This window comes from Mauremys reevesii, linkage group 5 (genome assembly GCF_016161935.1).
Source record: "Mauremys reevesii isolate NIE-2019 linkage group 5, ASM1616193v1, whole genome shotgun sequence".
Classification (NCBI taxonomy): domain Eukaryota; kingdom Metazoa; phylum Chordata; order Testudines; family Geoemydidae; genus Mauremys; species Mauremys reevesii.
Genome location: NC_052627.1, coordinates 34,110,062 through 34,128,510, shown reverse-complemented (window position 1 = coordinate 34,128,510; position 18,449 = coordinate 34,110,062). Strand labels below are relative to the sequence as shown.

The window sequence follows — 18,449 nt, the reverse complement described above, 5'->3', positions numbered from 1 at the left end:
CTATTGACTTCAATGATGGAAGATGGGGTCTTAACAGAATTAAAATTGTGGGGGGGGGGGTTGTAAAGATTAGATCTAGGGATGGTGCAGAGGATTTAATTTAGAACCTAAATGTTGGGTCCTAAACCCATTAACAGTGTCCCTTTAAAATCATTCCACAATGTCTGTTTTAACTTTTGTAGCCATTTCAGGTTATCCACTTTCTCAGTACTTGTTCATGCAAGTACTAGCTGTGACATGGCACCTTTCCTTTCAAATGACTCTCTCTCTCTCTGAAACACTTCCCACATTTTAGATCTAAATCGAGCTCCTTCCCACAGAGCCCTGGGGCCCAATTCTCCTCCCTTGGTAGCTTCGGTGTATTCGTTATTATTATTTAACATAGGGCAGCCAACCTGGGACCCTGTTGTGCTAGGTGCTGCAGAAGCATATAAAAAAGGAGGGTGGATGCCTCCTTTGATTATGCTCCAGTGGCTGTTTTCAGGACTGTGTTATTTAAACCATCTGCTTTTAACTGAAAGGATATATAGACTGGTGCTGAAAAACCCATGTTAATAACAGTGCGACTTTTCTGTGTAAAGTCACCAGTGTAGACAAGGCTCATGTATTCAAATATCTCCCTCTAGGCTGGAAGATTTTTCTGTGTGTGTGCAGTTTCTGCGTCTGTGGAAGAAAGATCTTGTTCGATGTGGGTTTATTACAAGCTTCTTCCTCTTTAGGGCAGAAAGGTTGTGGGGGAAGGCAGGGAGAAGGGCAGTTTCTCTCTTGTACCCAGGGCTGGTATTAGGGGTATCAAGCAGGGTAATTGTCTGGGGGCCCTAATAAGCTAAGTTATGGGTGGCGGGGCTCAGGGTGGGGGCTCACTCCTTAGTTTTTGCCCTGGGCCCCAGCGAGTCTAACACTGGCCCTGCTAGCACAGACAGTGTGTGAGTGTTAGTCCTTTTCTCTCTGGGGTGGGAGAGGATTTGGGGTGGTGTGTATATGTTACAGTCCCTTTTCTCACTGCGGAGGGAGCAGGGCTGGATTAACTCTGGTGGGCCTGGGGCTATTAGATTTTTGTGGGTCTCCTGGGGGTTTGGAGTGGGCTGGGGCAGGGGATCGGGGGACAGGCTCTGACTGGGTCGACGGCGCAGCAGGGCTAAGGCAGGATCCCTGCTTGCTCTGCTCCCTGACATGGCCGGCATGTCCAGCCCCTAGGCAGAGGGGCCAGGCTGCTCTGCATGGTGCACACTGCCTGTGCATGCAGGTCCTGCCCCCGCAGCTCCCACTGGCAGCAGTACGTGGCCTATGGGAGCTGTGGAGCTGGCGCTGTGGGCAGCATGCAGAGATTCCCTGGATGCCCCTCGCCTACAGCCCGCAGGGGTACATTGGCAAGCTGGTGCTTGCAGCTCCAGGCCTGGGGGAGCACCGAGGCTTGGGAACCGGTGTCTTGCCTGCGGTGTGGAGACTTGCCATGGGCCAGATCAAAAGAAGCAGCGAGCCACATTTGGCCCCTGGGGGCCCACCTTAGCCCAAGGCCCTGGTCTGCAGCCCCTGAATTAATCCAGCCCCGGATGGGAGAGGATTTGGATGTGTGTGTTACAGTCCTTTTTCTCTCTGGGGTGGGAGAGGATTTCGCTAAGGGATCGTGTGAGCTCCTCAGGGGTGGGGCTGCCCCTCCCCAGTGTATGTCCCCTGCACAGCACAATGGGCCACTGACCTGACTGGGGTCTCCGGCTGCTACTCTCATATCAATACTAAACAATACGGCTGACGGTTTTTTGAATCTTCCCCAACTCAACTCCTGGCCAGAGCGGGTCCCAGAGCAGGGCCCTGCCCCGGGATGGCTGCGCTACCCTCTGCCCCCGCAGGCATCCCTGGAGCTGCCGAGCCTTTGGAGCGCCTCCTTCGTGCGCAACTCCCCACCCTTCCGCGGCGGCCGCTGCTTCTCTCGCTCTCGAAACGTCAGTGGGAATTTCCAGCCAGGAAGGAAGTGAGAGCAGCAGCGGCGGCACCAGGGGAGGGAGGGAGAGCGGAGGTAACTCGCTGCGGAAGGGCAGCTGCTGCTGACAGGTCTGTGGGACGGAGCCACCCGGGCCGCTCTCCAAAACAAGGGGGAAAATCCCCGCCGCGCTGCGGCTGCAGGGGAAGAGGACGAGGCGGCTGCTCCGCTTCTCAGCCTGGTTTACATGGCGCCGCGCTGACTCCTGCAAAGGCGGCGGCGAGCGAAGCGAAGCGCAGCGCAAGGCTGAGCTGCTGCCCCGAGCGGGCTCACCCCCTGCCGGAGCACCGGAGCGCGGCCAGCCTGGAGGAGAAGGGGGCCGAGCCGGAATACGCTCCCGCGTGAGGGTGAGCACATAAATCAATGTCGGGTCTTTGTCCGCCGGGGCTGCCTGGAGCCGCCCGAGCGGTTGCTCTGGTGCCTTTTTAAACATTCACCTTCACCAGCTGCTTCACTTCCTCATTCCTGGTCGGGCTGCCCGTCCGTCCGTCATGCGTGTGAAGGGGGATGAGCTTCACACCAGTCAGCTGCTGCGCGGGGTGGCTGAATGCCTTGGTACTCTCCTTTTAACCGGTGCCACTGCGGAGTAACTCCGGATTGATGCTGGTACAATTGACAGCAGGGTTTGGCCTGGCGGGATTTGTAAAGTAAAAGAAACTGTGGGGGGGGGAGGAGAATATTGTTTTATATTTAAATATCACCTTTCTTTCTGAGAGCGCCTCAGGCATTATTCTTGCCTCCCTAGTGCCGTTAAGTTCAGCTGTCTCTTGGGGGGAGGGTGGTAGCCGGGTGTAAAGTACAGCGTGTGCTGTCACAGAGGGGAATTTTGGCAAAGGGCAGCCAGGCAGACCCCACTGCTTCTGACGCTTGTCATGGGATCTCTAATAACAATAACACCCAACTCTTGTATAGCTGTCAAGAGGGAACTGACAGAACATAATTTTTTAAGTTCTCGTCCAAAAGACTGATACACAGTAAACGGCGTAGAGCTATTTCTCCAGGGTATATCCAGATTCGTTAGTATTAGCTTTAAAAGAAAACAAAGGAGAGAAAATGGGGAATTTTTATTAAAATAATCTGAGCGAGTCCAAAGTAATAGGTGTCCAGCAGGTCCTGCCTGCTAGGGGCACATATGGCTTGGGACACTGTACAGTAATGTAATATACTGAACCCTAGCTGAGTTTACAAAATGAGAGCATAAGTGTGCTGTGTTTCTCATTCTGAAAACCTCATTGCTTCTAAGTGCAGGTGTCTTACCTGTATATGGGAACCTGTCAATAGGATTGATTTACCCCCATCCCTGTCTTCCCTCCTCCATTGATCTATAGAGTCATTGGACCAGAAATGAAGTGTTACTGGTCATTTAACTAGTCTTTCAGTAAATGAATGAATGACTTATTGTGAATGACTTTGTGGTGTGGATTTTCCTTAAAGGGTGACTGTCCACTTGATTTTTTTTTCAATTATGCAAATTCAAAAATTCTAGTTTCTGTTAGAGCACACTTTAAATTTCATGCCGTGACATTTCTTGGTAAAGAATACTGCAAATAAAACAAATATATATATATATATATATATATATATATATATATATATATTTGTTAATGTTTGTAAAGGTAAGTAAGGGAGAAACTCACTGGACATAAAATGCTTTCAAGTCCACAAAACAAACTGAAAAAGGAAGGGGAGGAGAGAGATTTTTTTAACTTTGTAGAGGTTACTTGTAACTAGAGGAGGCACAGAATTTCAGTCTGAAAATAGTGATTTTTCAAATGTCCCCTTGATTTCACATGTGAAATTCCTACTTCATTTGAAAGAAAAATCAGGGTTTCTACTACCTTGCATTGCTTGAGTTCACTTAAAAACTAGTCACTTACCAATATGACTGGTGTAAGGAATATTTTTGATATTTTCAATAATTCCCAAGTGTAGGAAATACTGCAACTATTTTAAAGTAATTTCAAAAGCAGTAGATGGGATCTTCAGTACCAAATAATGAAAATGAAATTATCATGGATGGAAAATAATAGCTAATTAATTGTTTGTTACATTTGGCCCTAAAAACAAGAGGATTCAACGCTCCATTATTTTTCATTTGAGTGGCATTTGTTGACATGAATGAAGGAGCATTATTAAGTTACTCACTTCACGTGAACAAAAAATAGGATATAGTGTCTGAAACTTACATACAAAATGGAGTCTGCATTAGGATGAATTACATTATGTGGCCCTGATCCCGCAAGTGCTTCTGTGTATGAGCAACTTTACCCAGACAAGCAAAATTAAGTATGCGTGTAAGAGTTTTCAGGATTGGGGGTCTACAGATTAAGCATTGCTATTGTTTAACAATTAATTTCAGTTATCAATTAAAAATGGTAAGTTTTAAAAGGCACTAATCTTTGCAAAAATGTATACACACTTACTAAAATGAAAAGTTTGAGAGGAAAATATAGATAACATAAATTGACAAATTTAAGTCCTTTTTTCCTTTTTCTTCCGAAGAAGAAAAATTGAAGCAAATACTAAAGGGTTTGATGCTCCACTCCAGTACACCAGATTTTCAGCAATGTTACTCCATAAAACCGATGTAATTGGTGAATGTGACCAGCTGTTTCGTTTTGAATTCTGGAACTTATTTGAAATTTATTTGTGAATTTGTTTACTTTTCTAAATATTCTGCTAGCCAAAGAAGGATTTTTGTTCTGGTTTAGAGACACGCTTCTGTCATTTGAAGAAAGGAAACTATTGCTGATTTTTTGGGAGGGTTTTGGAGTATTTTGTCATCTATATCAATAAATGAGCAATAACTGAATTGCTAAAATGCAAAAACAATACACTGTTTAAAGACTCAGATGTGGTTCTTCAGCTGGTGTAAATTGTCAGTTCTGTGATTCATTGACATTCAAGCTATGGGGGTAGGGGAGCAGTGCCTCCTCTCCGACCTTAGTTTGTCCCCCACCCAGAGTTTTCTTAGGTCTATGTGCTCCATTATGTCTTCTACTTTCTCTCCCCCACTCTCCTGCCCCACCCCCAGACTTTTCAGGCTATAACACCATATAATGTTATATAGACTGAAACACAACTTCTTCCTGTCCCCCCCCAAAAATTTTCTGAAATGGCGTTCCCAGAGCTATGACATGCACACTAGCTAAGGATCTGCTCACAGCATTTATACACTTACATTTTTATTGAGCCTTCTAAGGACTAGCGTTGGTAAAGTATCTGCAGGAACTGTGAATAATTTCAAACTGCAGTATTGATTTTAACAAGTGGAAAGCTTTTCTTTCCCCTTCCTGCCCAGACCATCCCTTTTAATGGAAGAAATTTACATCAACAAAAGAAGTCATCATAAAATTAAATTAGTTTCACTAATAAGTAGTCAGTAGGTGCTGGAGAGAGTTAGGCTTATGAAACTGAGAATGATTTGGTTTCATTTTGATGTGGAGTTGTGTAGGTCTAAAAAATACTGACTTCCTTAGTGAAGTAATTTTGTGACTGACAGGGAGCCCCTGGGCTATCTCAATCCTTTGGTGAATTTTGAAGCTGTTTTGCACAGTGAAAAATGCCCTGGAAAAAAAGTACTTGTGATGGAAAAGGAAAATGAGGAAGGAGGGAAGGGGGAGGGAATGGAGAGCACTGCTGAGTATCACTTCTTAAACATTTCCTACTTCTTATAATTATACATATGTAGTTTCACAATTATTTTAGATATTTTTCTTGAAGCTTGATTTATTACTCTTATTTGATTGGGACTATGTGATTTCAGTAATGCTTAGCAATAGATATCTATAGGGAAGCATCATTACATCACAAACTCAACACTTGGGTAAATATTGGAATTTTCGTGAAAAATCGAGTTCCCCTTTCTAATCAGTGTTGCTTTGTCCTTTTTACTTCCTGTATGCTGCGGCTTCATATATAATGCTCCATAAACAAACCCAGAAAATGTCCTTCAATAGTAGGACCCCATGTAGGGAATTTCTTATATACAGTGAACCTGTTCTAGGAGCATGGGAACCAAACTGGAAGCCCTTTCTGTGTATGAAGGTTATGGAGTATGTTATAATTATTAGAAGTCATAGGCTAACTTATGGAACCAAATTTTCCCTTTTAGTTACACACATCCTCCCCCACTGACACAGAGATTGAAAAGATGCAACTGAGAACTGAATGTTTTTATTCATTTATTGTTAATTTCTCTTGGCACAGAAAGCTATTGCTCAGAAACCTCTGTGGTCTTTGGACACACTGTTTTTATCAGATTATCATGTGTGGTGAGAGACCACTTGAGAACAAAAATTAATCTGAACAAAATGTTCCTGCCTTGTAGACCACTGTTGTTTCCCAGCTATAATTGTACATGTAAATGTATCTTTATGGAAGAGAGACTCTTATTTACTCAATTAGCAAGCAAGAATGTTTCGAAACACTTTCTTTCAATTTAGTGATGGATTTATCCTGCAGAGGATTCCTGCTCCCAAGATGAAAATATTGGAATTAATTATTTTTAAAAATGGAAAAAGAGTTCTAGACATTCAGCTCTAGGTCACTTTCAGCTCTAGCCCAGACAAGTTGTGTCTTAAAGTTCCCATATAATGGCCACTATGTGAACTGTGTGATAGGCTTAGAAAAATTTCTGTCTTTCCAAAATCATAATCACAACTGTCACTAATTTTGAAGTTAGTCCAATGTTGGACTTATTTATTGTCCAAGATTGTCTCAGTAATTATGTCCTCATTTCCGAAAGGTACTTAAGCATGTGCCTAGCTTTAAGTTCCATTGAAATCCATGGGCCCACCCCTATCTTTATGTTAACCGTGTGGTTAAGTACCGTGCTAAATTAGGGTCTGTCTTCGTTGACAATTTCATCTGAGAGGCCAAGGACTAAACAGGCGTGTTTCTGAATTATTCAGTCTCTGTCCCATTTTACAGGTAAAATCTCTAGATTAGTATTGAGTTACACTGGCAGACTGAGCACCAGTGAAATCCAGCACCAAACTAATTAAATTCTTCCTGTTGTAAGGCACAGAATTAGTTAAGGTAAAAACACTATGGGCTAGATTAACAAAGAAATGTACATATGGTAAGGTTGAGTATTACCATGCCTAATTTTTAGGCACCTAGAAAATCACTGGGTTAGGCACCGAGGTTCCTGTACAATGGAGAGATGGGTGCCTCAGAATGGGATTATGCAAAAACCAGCACACTGGGTGCTCATTGCCTAATTTAGCCAGTGGAGATGCCACATCAAGGGGTGTGTGCTAAGCCCTGCTCCTCTCTTGGAGATGAGTGCCTAAAACCAGGCTGCAGGGATGTTTCTCTCTCTCATTGGGATTCCCAGCTGCCAATCTTGTCCTCAGGTTAGGACCTCCCTTGTAGCCTTTAGACAAGTGGATAGGGTACTCATCCAAGATGTAGAAGACTTCCCTCCCTGCACGCCATCTCAGATCCCTCGTCCTGATGGGGAGAAAGGTGGCAAATCTCTCTTCAGATCCTCTCTCAAGCGAATGCTCTAACCACCAGGCTAAAGGATATTTTGATCTGGGTCTCCCTTAGTCTCTCCCATTGAAGCTGTCCCACTTTGGATTAAATAATGAAAGAATCACTGGGCAAGAGAGAGTGTGTGCAAACATCAGAAGGACTGTAGCCTGATGATTAGAGCACTCACCTGGGAGAGCCAGGATCCAGTCCCCCCCTGTTGCAGTGACTTTTTTTTAAATTATTCACAGTGGAATAGATTCAACAGGAGAGATTGAGGGACTCCCCTACCTCAGAATATCCTATAGTTCAGTGGTTAGGGCACTCACTTGAGGGTGACAAAGCCCACTTCAAATCCCTTCTCCCCTCACGTGAAGGGTGGACTTGAATTGGGGATCTCCCACATCCCAGGTGAGTATCCTAACCACTGGGTTACAAGTTATGAGGGTGGTCCTCTTTCTTACTCTCCTCCATTTTGTGTGAGTTCACCTATTGGAGTCCGATCCAGTAGACAAGGTCTGAACACGTTCACTGGATGGGGCCCTGTAGGCGAGTTAGGTGGAGGAATGCCTATCTTCACCCAGTTTGTGAATCAATCTGGGCCTTAGGCTTCCATAACCTGGCGTGGAGCTGCAGTGTGCATGCCCAGAGGCTGAAACATAGTTTCCTTGGAAACTTTTACTGCACAAATGTAGGTGGAGAGTGATTTTTAAGCACCAACAAGGTGTGGGAGGCAGCTGAGTGGGGGTTTTGTGAATCCCAGTGGAGCCTGATTCTGGGATTTAGTCACCTACCATGGCAGTTAGGGATACATTCACAAAAGGACTTAGGCACCTATCAGCTTCAATACAGGGAGTGACTCCTATTGGTATTTAAAAGAGTGAAGAATAGGTGAGGCCCTAGGTATGATGATGATCTTTAAAATCAGATTTCTTGGCTCTCACAGACCGATGGACAGTTTGAGGTACGTTAATAAAATGAGCAATAGAGGTACTCCCATGATGTTCTAATTTTACTAGTGATGTTTTGCAATATTTTATGTTGTATAATATGAATTATACTGCATACAATTGAGGCCTGAGTGATTGTTGTCATTTGTTTTGTTTTATATGGATTAAATCCCAAACAGCCTTAGTTCCTCCTCCCAAATCTCATTTTGAAAACAGGGTTCAGCTTCCTCAAAACCCACACTTTTAAAAAATCACCTTGCTGTCCTCAGTCTTACCTATGTTATTTGCTGATTGACATTGCACCACCGACCAGTCAGAAGGTCAGCAGCACTTCCAATTTTCAGTGTCCACTTGCAAACAAAGGGCCATTGAGAATCCCTGGCCATCCCCACCACGAAAAAGAACTGACTTAGCTCTTGCTACCTCCAGAGCCCCCTCTCTCCACAATGTATGTCAATGTTCTTGTTTAAATGGGGAACCCACCCTGTCTGTATTACACTCTAGAGCCTGCGCTGAAAGTGCAACTGATGGTGCATGACAATGTGTTGGTGCTAGAAATGTGAAATTGTGTTGGGGGCGTTTGTTTTTAGTTACTTGAGAAATTATTCATTCGCCATAAATGATCAAGTTCTACTCTGGATACTCATGTGCAATTCTCATTTAGAAGAAGGGGAAGGGTGCATGTTTCCTGGATTACAATTTGACTGCAGTGGTCAACTTTTACATGAAACTTGAATATAATACAATTACAAACAGGGCCAGCCTTAGGGAAAATGGCGTCCTGGGGAAACTTGTATTTTGGTGCCTCGACCCCCACTGCTTCCCTCCCCCCATATTGCCCTCAGGCTCAGTTGCCTCCCTGGGCTCCCCACTGAGCCACTCTGTCACCCCTGGCCCCTGCAGGCTTCCGCTCCTGGCCCCTGCTGCTTCCCCATCCATCACCCCTGGTCCCCCGCTACTCTCTGGGCTCTCCCCCCTGCCCCTTTGCCCCTATGCCCCGCTGCCTCCCTCCCATTGTCCTAAGCTCCCTTCTGCAGCCTTGCACCACAGACCTGCCCTCCTCCTTGCCTGTCAACCACGGAGCCCCCATGACCACAACGCTCTGGGCACTTGCATACTCATAAGGCCAGCCCTGATTACAAACATAAAACTTAAGTTTTTTAAAAGCCACTCCAAAATTATTGTTTCTTTATTTCTTCTGATATTTTTAAACCTGAGTTTAACAAAAAATAGATCATCCAAAAATTCTGTTATCACTCAAGAAAGAGATCTTGGAGCCACTGTGGATAGTTCTTTGAAAACTCAATGTGCAGTGGCAGTCAAAAAAGCTAACGATGTTGGGAATCATTAGGAAAGGGATAGATATAAGACAGATAATATCATATTGCCTCTATATAAATCCATGGTACACCCACATCTTGAATACTGCGTGCAGATTTGGTTGCCCGTCTCAAAAAAGATATATTGGAATTGGAAAAGGTACAGAAAAGGGCAACAACAATGGTTAGGGGTATGGAACAGCTTCCATATGAGGAAAGATTAATAAGACTGGGACTTTTCAGCTTGGAAAAGAGACAACTAAGGGGCAATATGATAGAGGTCTATAAAATCATGACAGGTGTGGAGAAAGTAAGTAAGGAAGTGTTATTTATTCCTCATAACACAAGAACTAGGGGTCACCAAATGAAATTAATGGGCAGCAGGTTTAAAAGAAAAGGAAGTATTTTTTCACACAACACGTAGTAAACATGTGGAACTCTTTGCTGGGAAATGGTGTGAAGGCCAAGACTATAACAGAGTTCAAAAAAGAACTAGATAAGCTCATGGAGGATAGGCCCATCAATGGCTATCAGACAGGATGGGCAGGGATGGTGTTTGCCAAAAGCTGGGAATGGGTGACAGGGGAGGGTCACTTGATGATTATCTCTGTTCATTCCCTAGTCTAAGGCACCTGTAATTGGCTACTGTCGGAAGACAGATACTGGGCTAGATAGACCTTTGGTCTGATCCAGTATGGACGTTCTTATTCCTGTTTTACTCAGGATCAATATGCTTGAAGCACAATTTATGTGTATAGAGCAAATGTTAACATATCACCATCTGTCATTAGGTCATTACTACATTTTGTATTCCTTCCCTAAATGCCAGTCATCTAGAAGTCCCTCTAGATTGGGAGTAAGGAAAAGTCATTAGGTTTCCAGGGATGCTCAGTGAAGTAAGATTAATGAGAGAATTCTGCAGGAGCAAAGCAAAACACAGGTGCAAGTTACAAGAACTACATATTCCTCACTGATTTTCACATTACGTTTAGTGCCAGTTATTATTTGCACATTTTTTCTTAAACTGTTGGCATCAGGAGCACAATATTGGGGCAATTAACCTTATTAGGCTCAATGGGGGAGCATATTCTGCAACTTCTATGCAGATTATTCCCAACCTATCTTAACCCTTAAAAGCAGGAACAATTTGGGTTATTTTGTACATAGATTAATTATACAAATAAAACAGCCATTCCTACAGTATTATTACTGTTCGTCTGATAAACTTCCCCATGCTATTAATGTTTAGCTCAATAAAGTAATTGTTTCTTGTAGAAAATTTATGGCCATATTTTCAAAAGAGCTCAGTCTGCACCCAGTAGCTCCTGTTTAGATTTTTAAATAAGTGTCTGCATTTTCGTAAGATTTCAGCTCTCCCTTAAGGTACGATATTAAGTGGCCATATTTTCAAAAGTGCTCAGAATCCAGCAACTTCTGTTCAGAGTAGTTGTGGGTGTTGAGCACTTTTGAAAATGTGGCCCCTAGTCTTTGTTAATCATTTTATTGTCACAAGCAATCACAGACTTTCTGTAGGCTACAATTCTATGCGGATTCGGTGGGTAGGCATCCTTGATGGCTGGTAATGCATCCTTTGCTGAAAGAATGTTTAAGATGGAGTATAAAATTATTGTTTAAAAAGAACTAAGATATTATCTAAGATCCCAAATCAAGAGGAAAAATCATTTCAATTTGAAATAGTGTCAGTTTTAAGATATGCAGGGCCAAAATCTCCTGAGTCCCATCAAACAGAAAACCATAACTAGCCATAGCAAATAACAAAGATTGTGTTAGCAGAAAAACCAGTGTACAATGTCATCCTTCTGAGCTGACGCAGAAAAATGAGACAATCTACAGATTTGTAAGTGACTGGAGAAATGTAGCAATTTAAATTCTGCACCCCCTTAACAGCACTGGAGAAGGCTGTTTCTCTGTGATACAGTAATATGCAACTATTTTTAATGTATTTTCTTTTCAATAGCATGTCTAAAACTGTATGATCAGTATAAAACTCTTTAAAAAATCTCAAACAAAATCAGTACTGAAGTCACAGGGGGGGAAAAGACATTAGTAATATGTAAAAAAGGAAAGCATCTGCTAAGAGGTTTAAAGGATTCTGTCAAGTTGAGATGTACTCAGTTTCTGTAATGAGTTAAAAGTAGTTTAACATATTTCAGCTGCCTCAGAGACCCCCATCAGTTTTTGTGATTTTTACTAACACCTTTCAGGTTTTTTAAAATGTTCTTTCCCCTCTTGCTGTATAAAAGATCCAGTCGTACAATGAGTGTAACAGTGAAGTTGACTGTATACAAAATGACGTTCAGAGCAAACAAACCTAAAAATTGAGGGAAATAATTCTGTGTCTAATCTCTTCATTATAGTAAATTAGGGGGTCTCACGTCTAACAGTAGCAGGCAGGTGTACATATAAAATGTGTAATTATGCATGCCATACTGGCGAGTGTGCTGGCAACTTTCAAATTCCCAGTATTTCCAAAGCCATTCTTCAGAACAATATTTTAACTTGATGATCACATCTTATTCTGCCATTACCTAGGTATTAGGTAATACTGCCAGGTATTAGGACTAATACAAACAAAATAGATAGTGGTATACTGTGGAAACAAAATGACTGCCATAGTTAAACTTTCTCTGCCATAGACTTTTTTTTCCTGAATAATTTCCCATTGGTGCAGCTCCACCCATGGTAGCAATGATGGGAGTGCAAGACACAGGTAGCTGCCAGCGATTATACCTCTTTGTTGTATATACCTGCTTTAAGCAGGTTTAGACAATGTGGTTTTTAAAATGCCAGTGACTGCCTGGAGCTCTGCCTACGCTAGTGTTAGAAAAGGGAATTTTTTCAGAAAAAAGCCTTGTGTAGATACAGTCTAAGAGTTTTACAGTGAACTAAAAGGCCAGACGTGGTTAAAACTACAAAAAGCAGGTGCCTCTGTGTAGCTGTTGTACATTATGTTGATGACCTATCTTCCCCTATGTGTATCTTCTCCCGGAATTTAGAAGCCCTGAAGCTTTGTGCATGTAATATATTGTGCTTCTCATCAGTAGATCTTAAAGCACTTTACAAAGAAGGTCCGTATCATTATCCCTGTTTTACAGATGGGAAAACCATGGCGCAGAGCAGTGAAGTGACTTGCTTAAGGTTCCCCCAAACTGCCAGAGGCAGACCTGGGAATAGAACCCAGGTCTCCTACGCTCTCAGCTCATACAGTGAGATATAACAGTTTACTCTGTACAGACATGGATTATGTACCAGTAGAGAAAAAATAGGGCTAAGGATGCTACTGAGGTTACAGAGAGTAGGAGCAAATAAGAGGTCCTAGTGTAGGAGGAAGAGATACAGGATGAAGTATTGTGTGAGGATTATGTAGTACAACAATTATCAGTTGTATCTGCCGAATTCACCACTAGAATTTCTAAGCACTCAACAACTATGGGCATATCTCCAAAACCACAGTAATCTATAAGCAAACAGAAAGCCTGCCATATTTTGTAGCTGCGATGTAGTACAACATGAAATATATTTTGGGTATCACTCCTGTGAAATGTGACTTCAGTTCACCTCCCCATTCCCTGTTTTTCCTTATTGTGAGTAAGCAAAAGAAAAGCAAAAGAAACCTGCTAACGGGATTAGTAATGATAGTTTATCTGCAGCAGCTGTTGGTTTACACATTTTTATTTGGAAACCCTTCTTTTTTATATATAAATACTAGGGAAGGGCAAATTTGAATAGAAAATAGAATTGACGTGTGTGTGTGAGTATCCCTGGCTAGAAAACTTGCAGCAGCAGCTGTTCTTTCAGGATTTCCAGACAGTTGAGGGTGGGAGTTGTTCATCATTGGGCTGTATTTACTTTCTAGATTCCCCTTTCTGAAAGAAGAGGGTGTGCTTATACACACCAATATCAGGAATGAAAAACAAGCTGTTTTGTAAAAGTCATGTGGGATTTAATAGAGGTAGATATCCATCCTATAGAACTTTTAATAAACCATCTGAATAATTCTGTTGCAGAGGTATTATCTTTTGAAAAATCTATATGAAGGAGACATTCTCCATTCAGTTACATAAATTTTCAGAGTAACCTCTATAGAATTTTACTTAATTTCTAGAGCTCCCTGTTAGTTTAATCTCTCTTAAATTCTGTAGGACATATCTATTGGACTGAATTTAAATATCTTGGCCTAGGAGTTGGCAAAATGGTTTTCTAAAATAAAATAGCAAGAAACCCTTCTAAACAGGGAAAGTTGGCATGTATGTGCTCTGAAGAGGCTGTCAGCATCATGTTAACTTGTAATTGACTGCTTTAATGTAGGTTAGGTGGCATAGAAAATTTGAGAAGAGAGATCAGTAGCTGCTTAAAATGTTTTCACCAATTGTCACTCTTCACGTGACTAGGCTTGAGATGTAAAAACCCTAGAAGGTGTTAGGGGGGTGGTATTGGCATTGATCCTTCAAACTGAGTTCTCAAGAACACCTAGACCATTTGTACTCAAACTGTGTAGACTAAAAGCTGAGACCATATCCCTTCTTGCAGGGTGGGATAAAAGAAGCATATGCTGTATGGGTTTTTATCTGTGGTTTCAGGCCCCACTGAAGTATGAGTCTTACTCATAATTACGCTTCAAAACATGAATAGGTAGATCTCTGGGAATAAATCTAAAATTATTTTTTGTTTTCACTTTTATAAATAACTTTTGGATCATACTGTTTTTTCATGTCTTTACTTCCTGTTTGGATTTCCCAGTTCATTAGTACATGTTTGCTATATACATGTTTCCAGCAAGACCAGTGTCAGGCGACCAAAGCTAATAAGTAAACATGAAGTTTAAAAAAAAAAAAAAGGAATTTTGAAAAGCCCCAGTAGCTGCTTGAGAAGACCTTTGTAAATGTTTGCTGAAATGACTGGTAAACCAACATCTGCATCATCAAGTCTGATTCCTCCCAGACTAAGAAGTTAATATCAGGTTCTGCTTGTTCTCAAAAGAGTGAATATTTTTAAAAAATCCAATCCCAGTCAGTTTCTATTGTGTATGCTAGTATGGCTACTAATGTAGAGGAGAGAAATGTCTTTGCTCACCTTTTAAAATCCAAATCTAATAATGAGCCAGCAACAGTAGCTGGGAGGAATTGTCCACCAAGAAAGCAAAAGGCATAATGAAAATAGTAAAAGCGCTTGCTGGCATTGTCTGAAAAGGCATGTCTTGTTTTGTTGTTTTTTTAAAAGGCTACATCATGTCACATATAGTCATCGAATACAGAGAGATATCTAAAATATGCTGATTGAGCTACAGCATCATTCCTCAGGTTTTGGTTATTCTTACTGGCTCTTACTCAAGCATTAGTTCCAAGCCTTAACACCAAGTAATAGTTGACATTATATTCCATACTCTGACCTCAGTTAGATCCATGCAATCCCATTAGCTTCAGTATACATTGTAGAAACAGATATTTGTTACTTCATTATTTAATAGCAACAAAGCTGTAAATGACTTTTCTCTGGGAACTTCCCTGAAAGTGTCTAACCCTTTCCTCTTCCCCAGTCACCTTCTGCTACATCTAAAAATAACACTAAAGGGCAACATTTTCCCCTCTGCTTCTATGAAGTCCTACAGTAGCCACCCTGCCGTGGGGACAAGGACGTAAAGCAGAGACACAGGAATTCAGCCTGGATGGCATGGATCTCAGCAGATCCAACCGGTCTTCAGGGACCTCCTGCCTGTGGTCCAAGGGGGTAAATGCTGTTCTTCTATCCTCCTAGGGAGCAGTCAGAGGAAAATTCCATAAGTTCAGAACTCCATTCTCCTATGTGGGAATAACCCAGAAATGATTTCACCCAAATTGAAAGAGTTTAAATTGTGCAGTCTTTCTCTTTCACTAGACACCTCTCTTTCACATCATACCTATTCATCTGCTCTCTACACTGGCTTCCCATAGAATATGGAGTTAAGTTCAAGGTCTCAGTCCTTATCCTCAAGGCACTCAATGGCCTGGGCTCAGAATACCCAAAAGATCACCCGAGGTTCCAGGATGGAGGACTGTGGTTGACAACTCTCCTCCTCAGGCATATTGGAATTTTCTACCACAAAGTTAAGGCTCGTCTGTGCAGGAGACAGAGCTTTTTATGGGGCAGTCCTAAACTGTTAAACTGTCCCACAGGAACTGAGGACCACTACAAATTTCACCATCTTCCACACCGAGTGCAAGGCACAGTTCTGTGACCGGGCTTCTCTAATATAAAAACATAGCAGCATATACGTTTACAGAAATATTCCCTAAACAAAAACACTATACTGCACATATAGTTTTCTTTCTAGGGAGAAGTTGAGAGAGTGAAAGAATCACACATGACAGATGTTAGTCATGTCATTTAATACACATGTGGAAGGTGCTCAGATACTACAGTGAGGAAGGCAGTGTAAGAATTCTTTGGGGAGGAGTTGTTATTCTCAAAGGGTACGTCTATACTTACCGTCCGGGTCGGTGGTGCGCGCGTTCGACTTTCGAGTTCGATATATATCTAATCTAATCTAGATATATATAACGACTCGACTTCGCCCCGCTGACGACTCCACCAACCCACCACACGACGGCGTGGCAGAGTCAAGGGGACGGACGATGACCCGATCTCAGCACTGGTGAGAGGGTGTGAGAACTGAACTAAGGTAGTTCGACTATTCAAGCGCTTATTCCTAGCTTTGCTGCTGAGCTGTTTGACCCCCTAGTGTACCAGGCCAAAGTCTCCTATTTTTGGTGATGTTATTGGCTTTGCCCCAATTTCTTGAATATATAGAAAACCTAAGAGATGGGTTAGAATTTATTTAGAGACTAAAACATCTTGTATGCTGGGGAAATGTTCTGCGGGCATTTTCAACATTACTTTGCTTTGAAGATGGATGAAATGCTTTTAGTCTGAAACAGAGAGTATATTAGTTATTTGGAGGGGATTGTTTTAGACTTCTTGGGGGTGAATTTTTAGCTAGTCCCTGAAAAAGCACTCAGTCTATTTACATACATAAAGCAGAATGTTTGCATGCCCAAGTCAGCATGTGTATGTACCACAGTGTGTGTGTGTGTCTGTGTCTGTGTGAGAGAGAGGGTGGGGGGTCATGTTGCCTTTTACTGCTACAGAGTGTAAAAGAGCTTGAGTGAGAGGCACCTGTGTAGTTGGTGCCAAAGAACTTCTGTTTGATGCCTCTTTATGACCATGGTGTGTGTGTGAGTGCATTCCATGTGTAGTTTATTCTTGTTAAGGAAAATCTGTATTTTTTAAAATTGCTTGTCTTCCTGGCATTATGTCAGGATCCAAATAGCTACTTTTTAGTTTTAATGATAAAGCTATCCGTTGCATCATTTCAGGACATCTTTTAATTTTTAATAGCAAAGCACAATAAATGATAGATATTTGGAAAATACACTATATTGCCTCTGCTTTTGTTTTATGAGTCATTTCTGATAAAAGTTCTAAATATAGATTCTACATTCAATACATATTACTCTGAATCAGAAAAAGGAATATGAAATAACCACTTTTCCTGCATAAAGTTCTCTTGTGAGACTAGGTGAGTGAGATAATTTCTTTTACTGGACCAACTTCTGTTGGTAACAGAGACAAGCTGCTTTGTGTTGAACTAGCTGGAGATTGTGTGTGGCCTTTGTCAGCCTCAGGTAGTGAATGATGGTGTAATCTGCAGGTGATAAATGCATGGAGCTTGTGCATCATAGCTCCATCATCCTCCAGCAGCAATGGGCTCAATCGCCTAGTTAACCAGACTTGGAAGGAGGCATTACGTGTCTTTCCACTGTTTCTATGTACATGTTTAGCAGTAGTGATGAGTCCAACAGGACCCAGAGACTACAACACTACCTTGACAATTGGCAAGCAAACACCATCGATGGAGAGAGAGGTTAGCATTCTAGCCACCCCCTCAAAGTGTTTCCTTCTTCCTATCACCATCATTTCTATTTTGCTTGGCCTTTAAGGACATTTTGGTCATTGCTTAGAAGACTCATGGAATCATAATTGGATTGAGTTAAGTATTCTTCGGTCAAATGGGGGAAAATGGTTTTAGACTCTCTGAAACAATTTTCATTTCACTTCTGTGAGTGGAATCTAGCATTTGTATATACGGTTACCCAATTTGGGACATAAATAATTGTGCAGATGCATTTCTGGTGGCTTCCTGAAAATCTGGCCTTTTGTGCTCTTCCAGTTTCCACTTTCCATAACTTTTTAGTATCTAAATAGGAAGTCATTGGATGGCAAATGAAATATTTATTTTTAGTAAGTATTTTGTCAGTAGGGTTATATTCCTCTATAATCCAGAACTGTAAAAAATAAAACAAAGCCTACTTAGAATGCCTCATTGTTTGCAGTAGCTGTACTAATTTTAAACACATTTGTTGGAATTATTAATGGTATAAATAAATAAAGTCTATTACACAGAAGGATGTTGTGTAAAGAGAGGCTGGCTACAGATGCTCTCTCTGCCAGGCTTTTTCTTCATAAAGGGTTATAATGTCAATAGCAAATTATAAAACATAATGGAAAGACAGTGCTTAGCTTTCTGAGTTTCGTAAGGTTATATAGTTGACTAACCATGCTTTGATTACTGACATCTTGCTGTAATAATTGATCAAATACAATTTATTATTATACCCACTGTTCATCTTTGGCTGAATACCATTTCCAGTTATTTGATACATG

The 18,449-nt window shown here is 41.7% G+C and overlaps 1 protein-coding gene across 9 annotated transcripts in view; it reads left to right on the top strand.

The window, feature by feature from the left end:
• Positions 1–1,992: 1,992 nt before the first annotated feature.
• Positions 1,993–18,449, top strand: part of NFKB1 (nuclear factor kappa B subunit 1) — a 78,732-nt gene continuing 62,275 nt past the window's right edge. For 4 of the 9 annotated variants that reach the window (XM_039539894.1, XM_039539896.1, XM_039539892.1 and 1 more), the window contains exon 1: positions 1,993–2,328. Coding sequence is in view for 4 of the 9 variants with exons in the window: in XM_039539888.1 (XP_039395822.1) it covers positions 2,473–2,536 (64 nt within the window). In the remaining 5 variants the exon portion in view is untranslated. Of the gene's footprint in view, positions 2,330–2,465; positions 2,537–18,449 lie in introns of those variants that run through there. The other 5 variants (XM_039539888.1, XM_039539887.1, XM_039539891.1 and 2 more) reach the window with 2 other exon arrangements.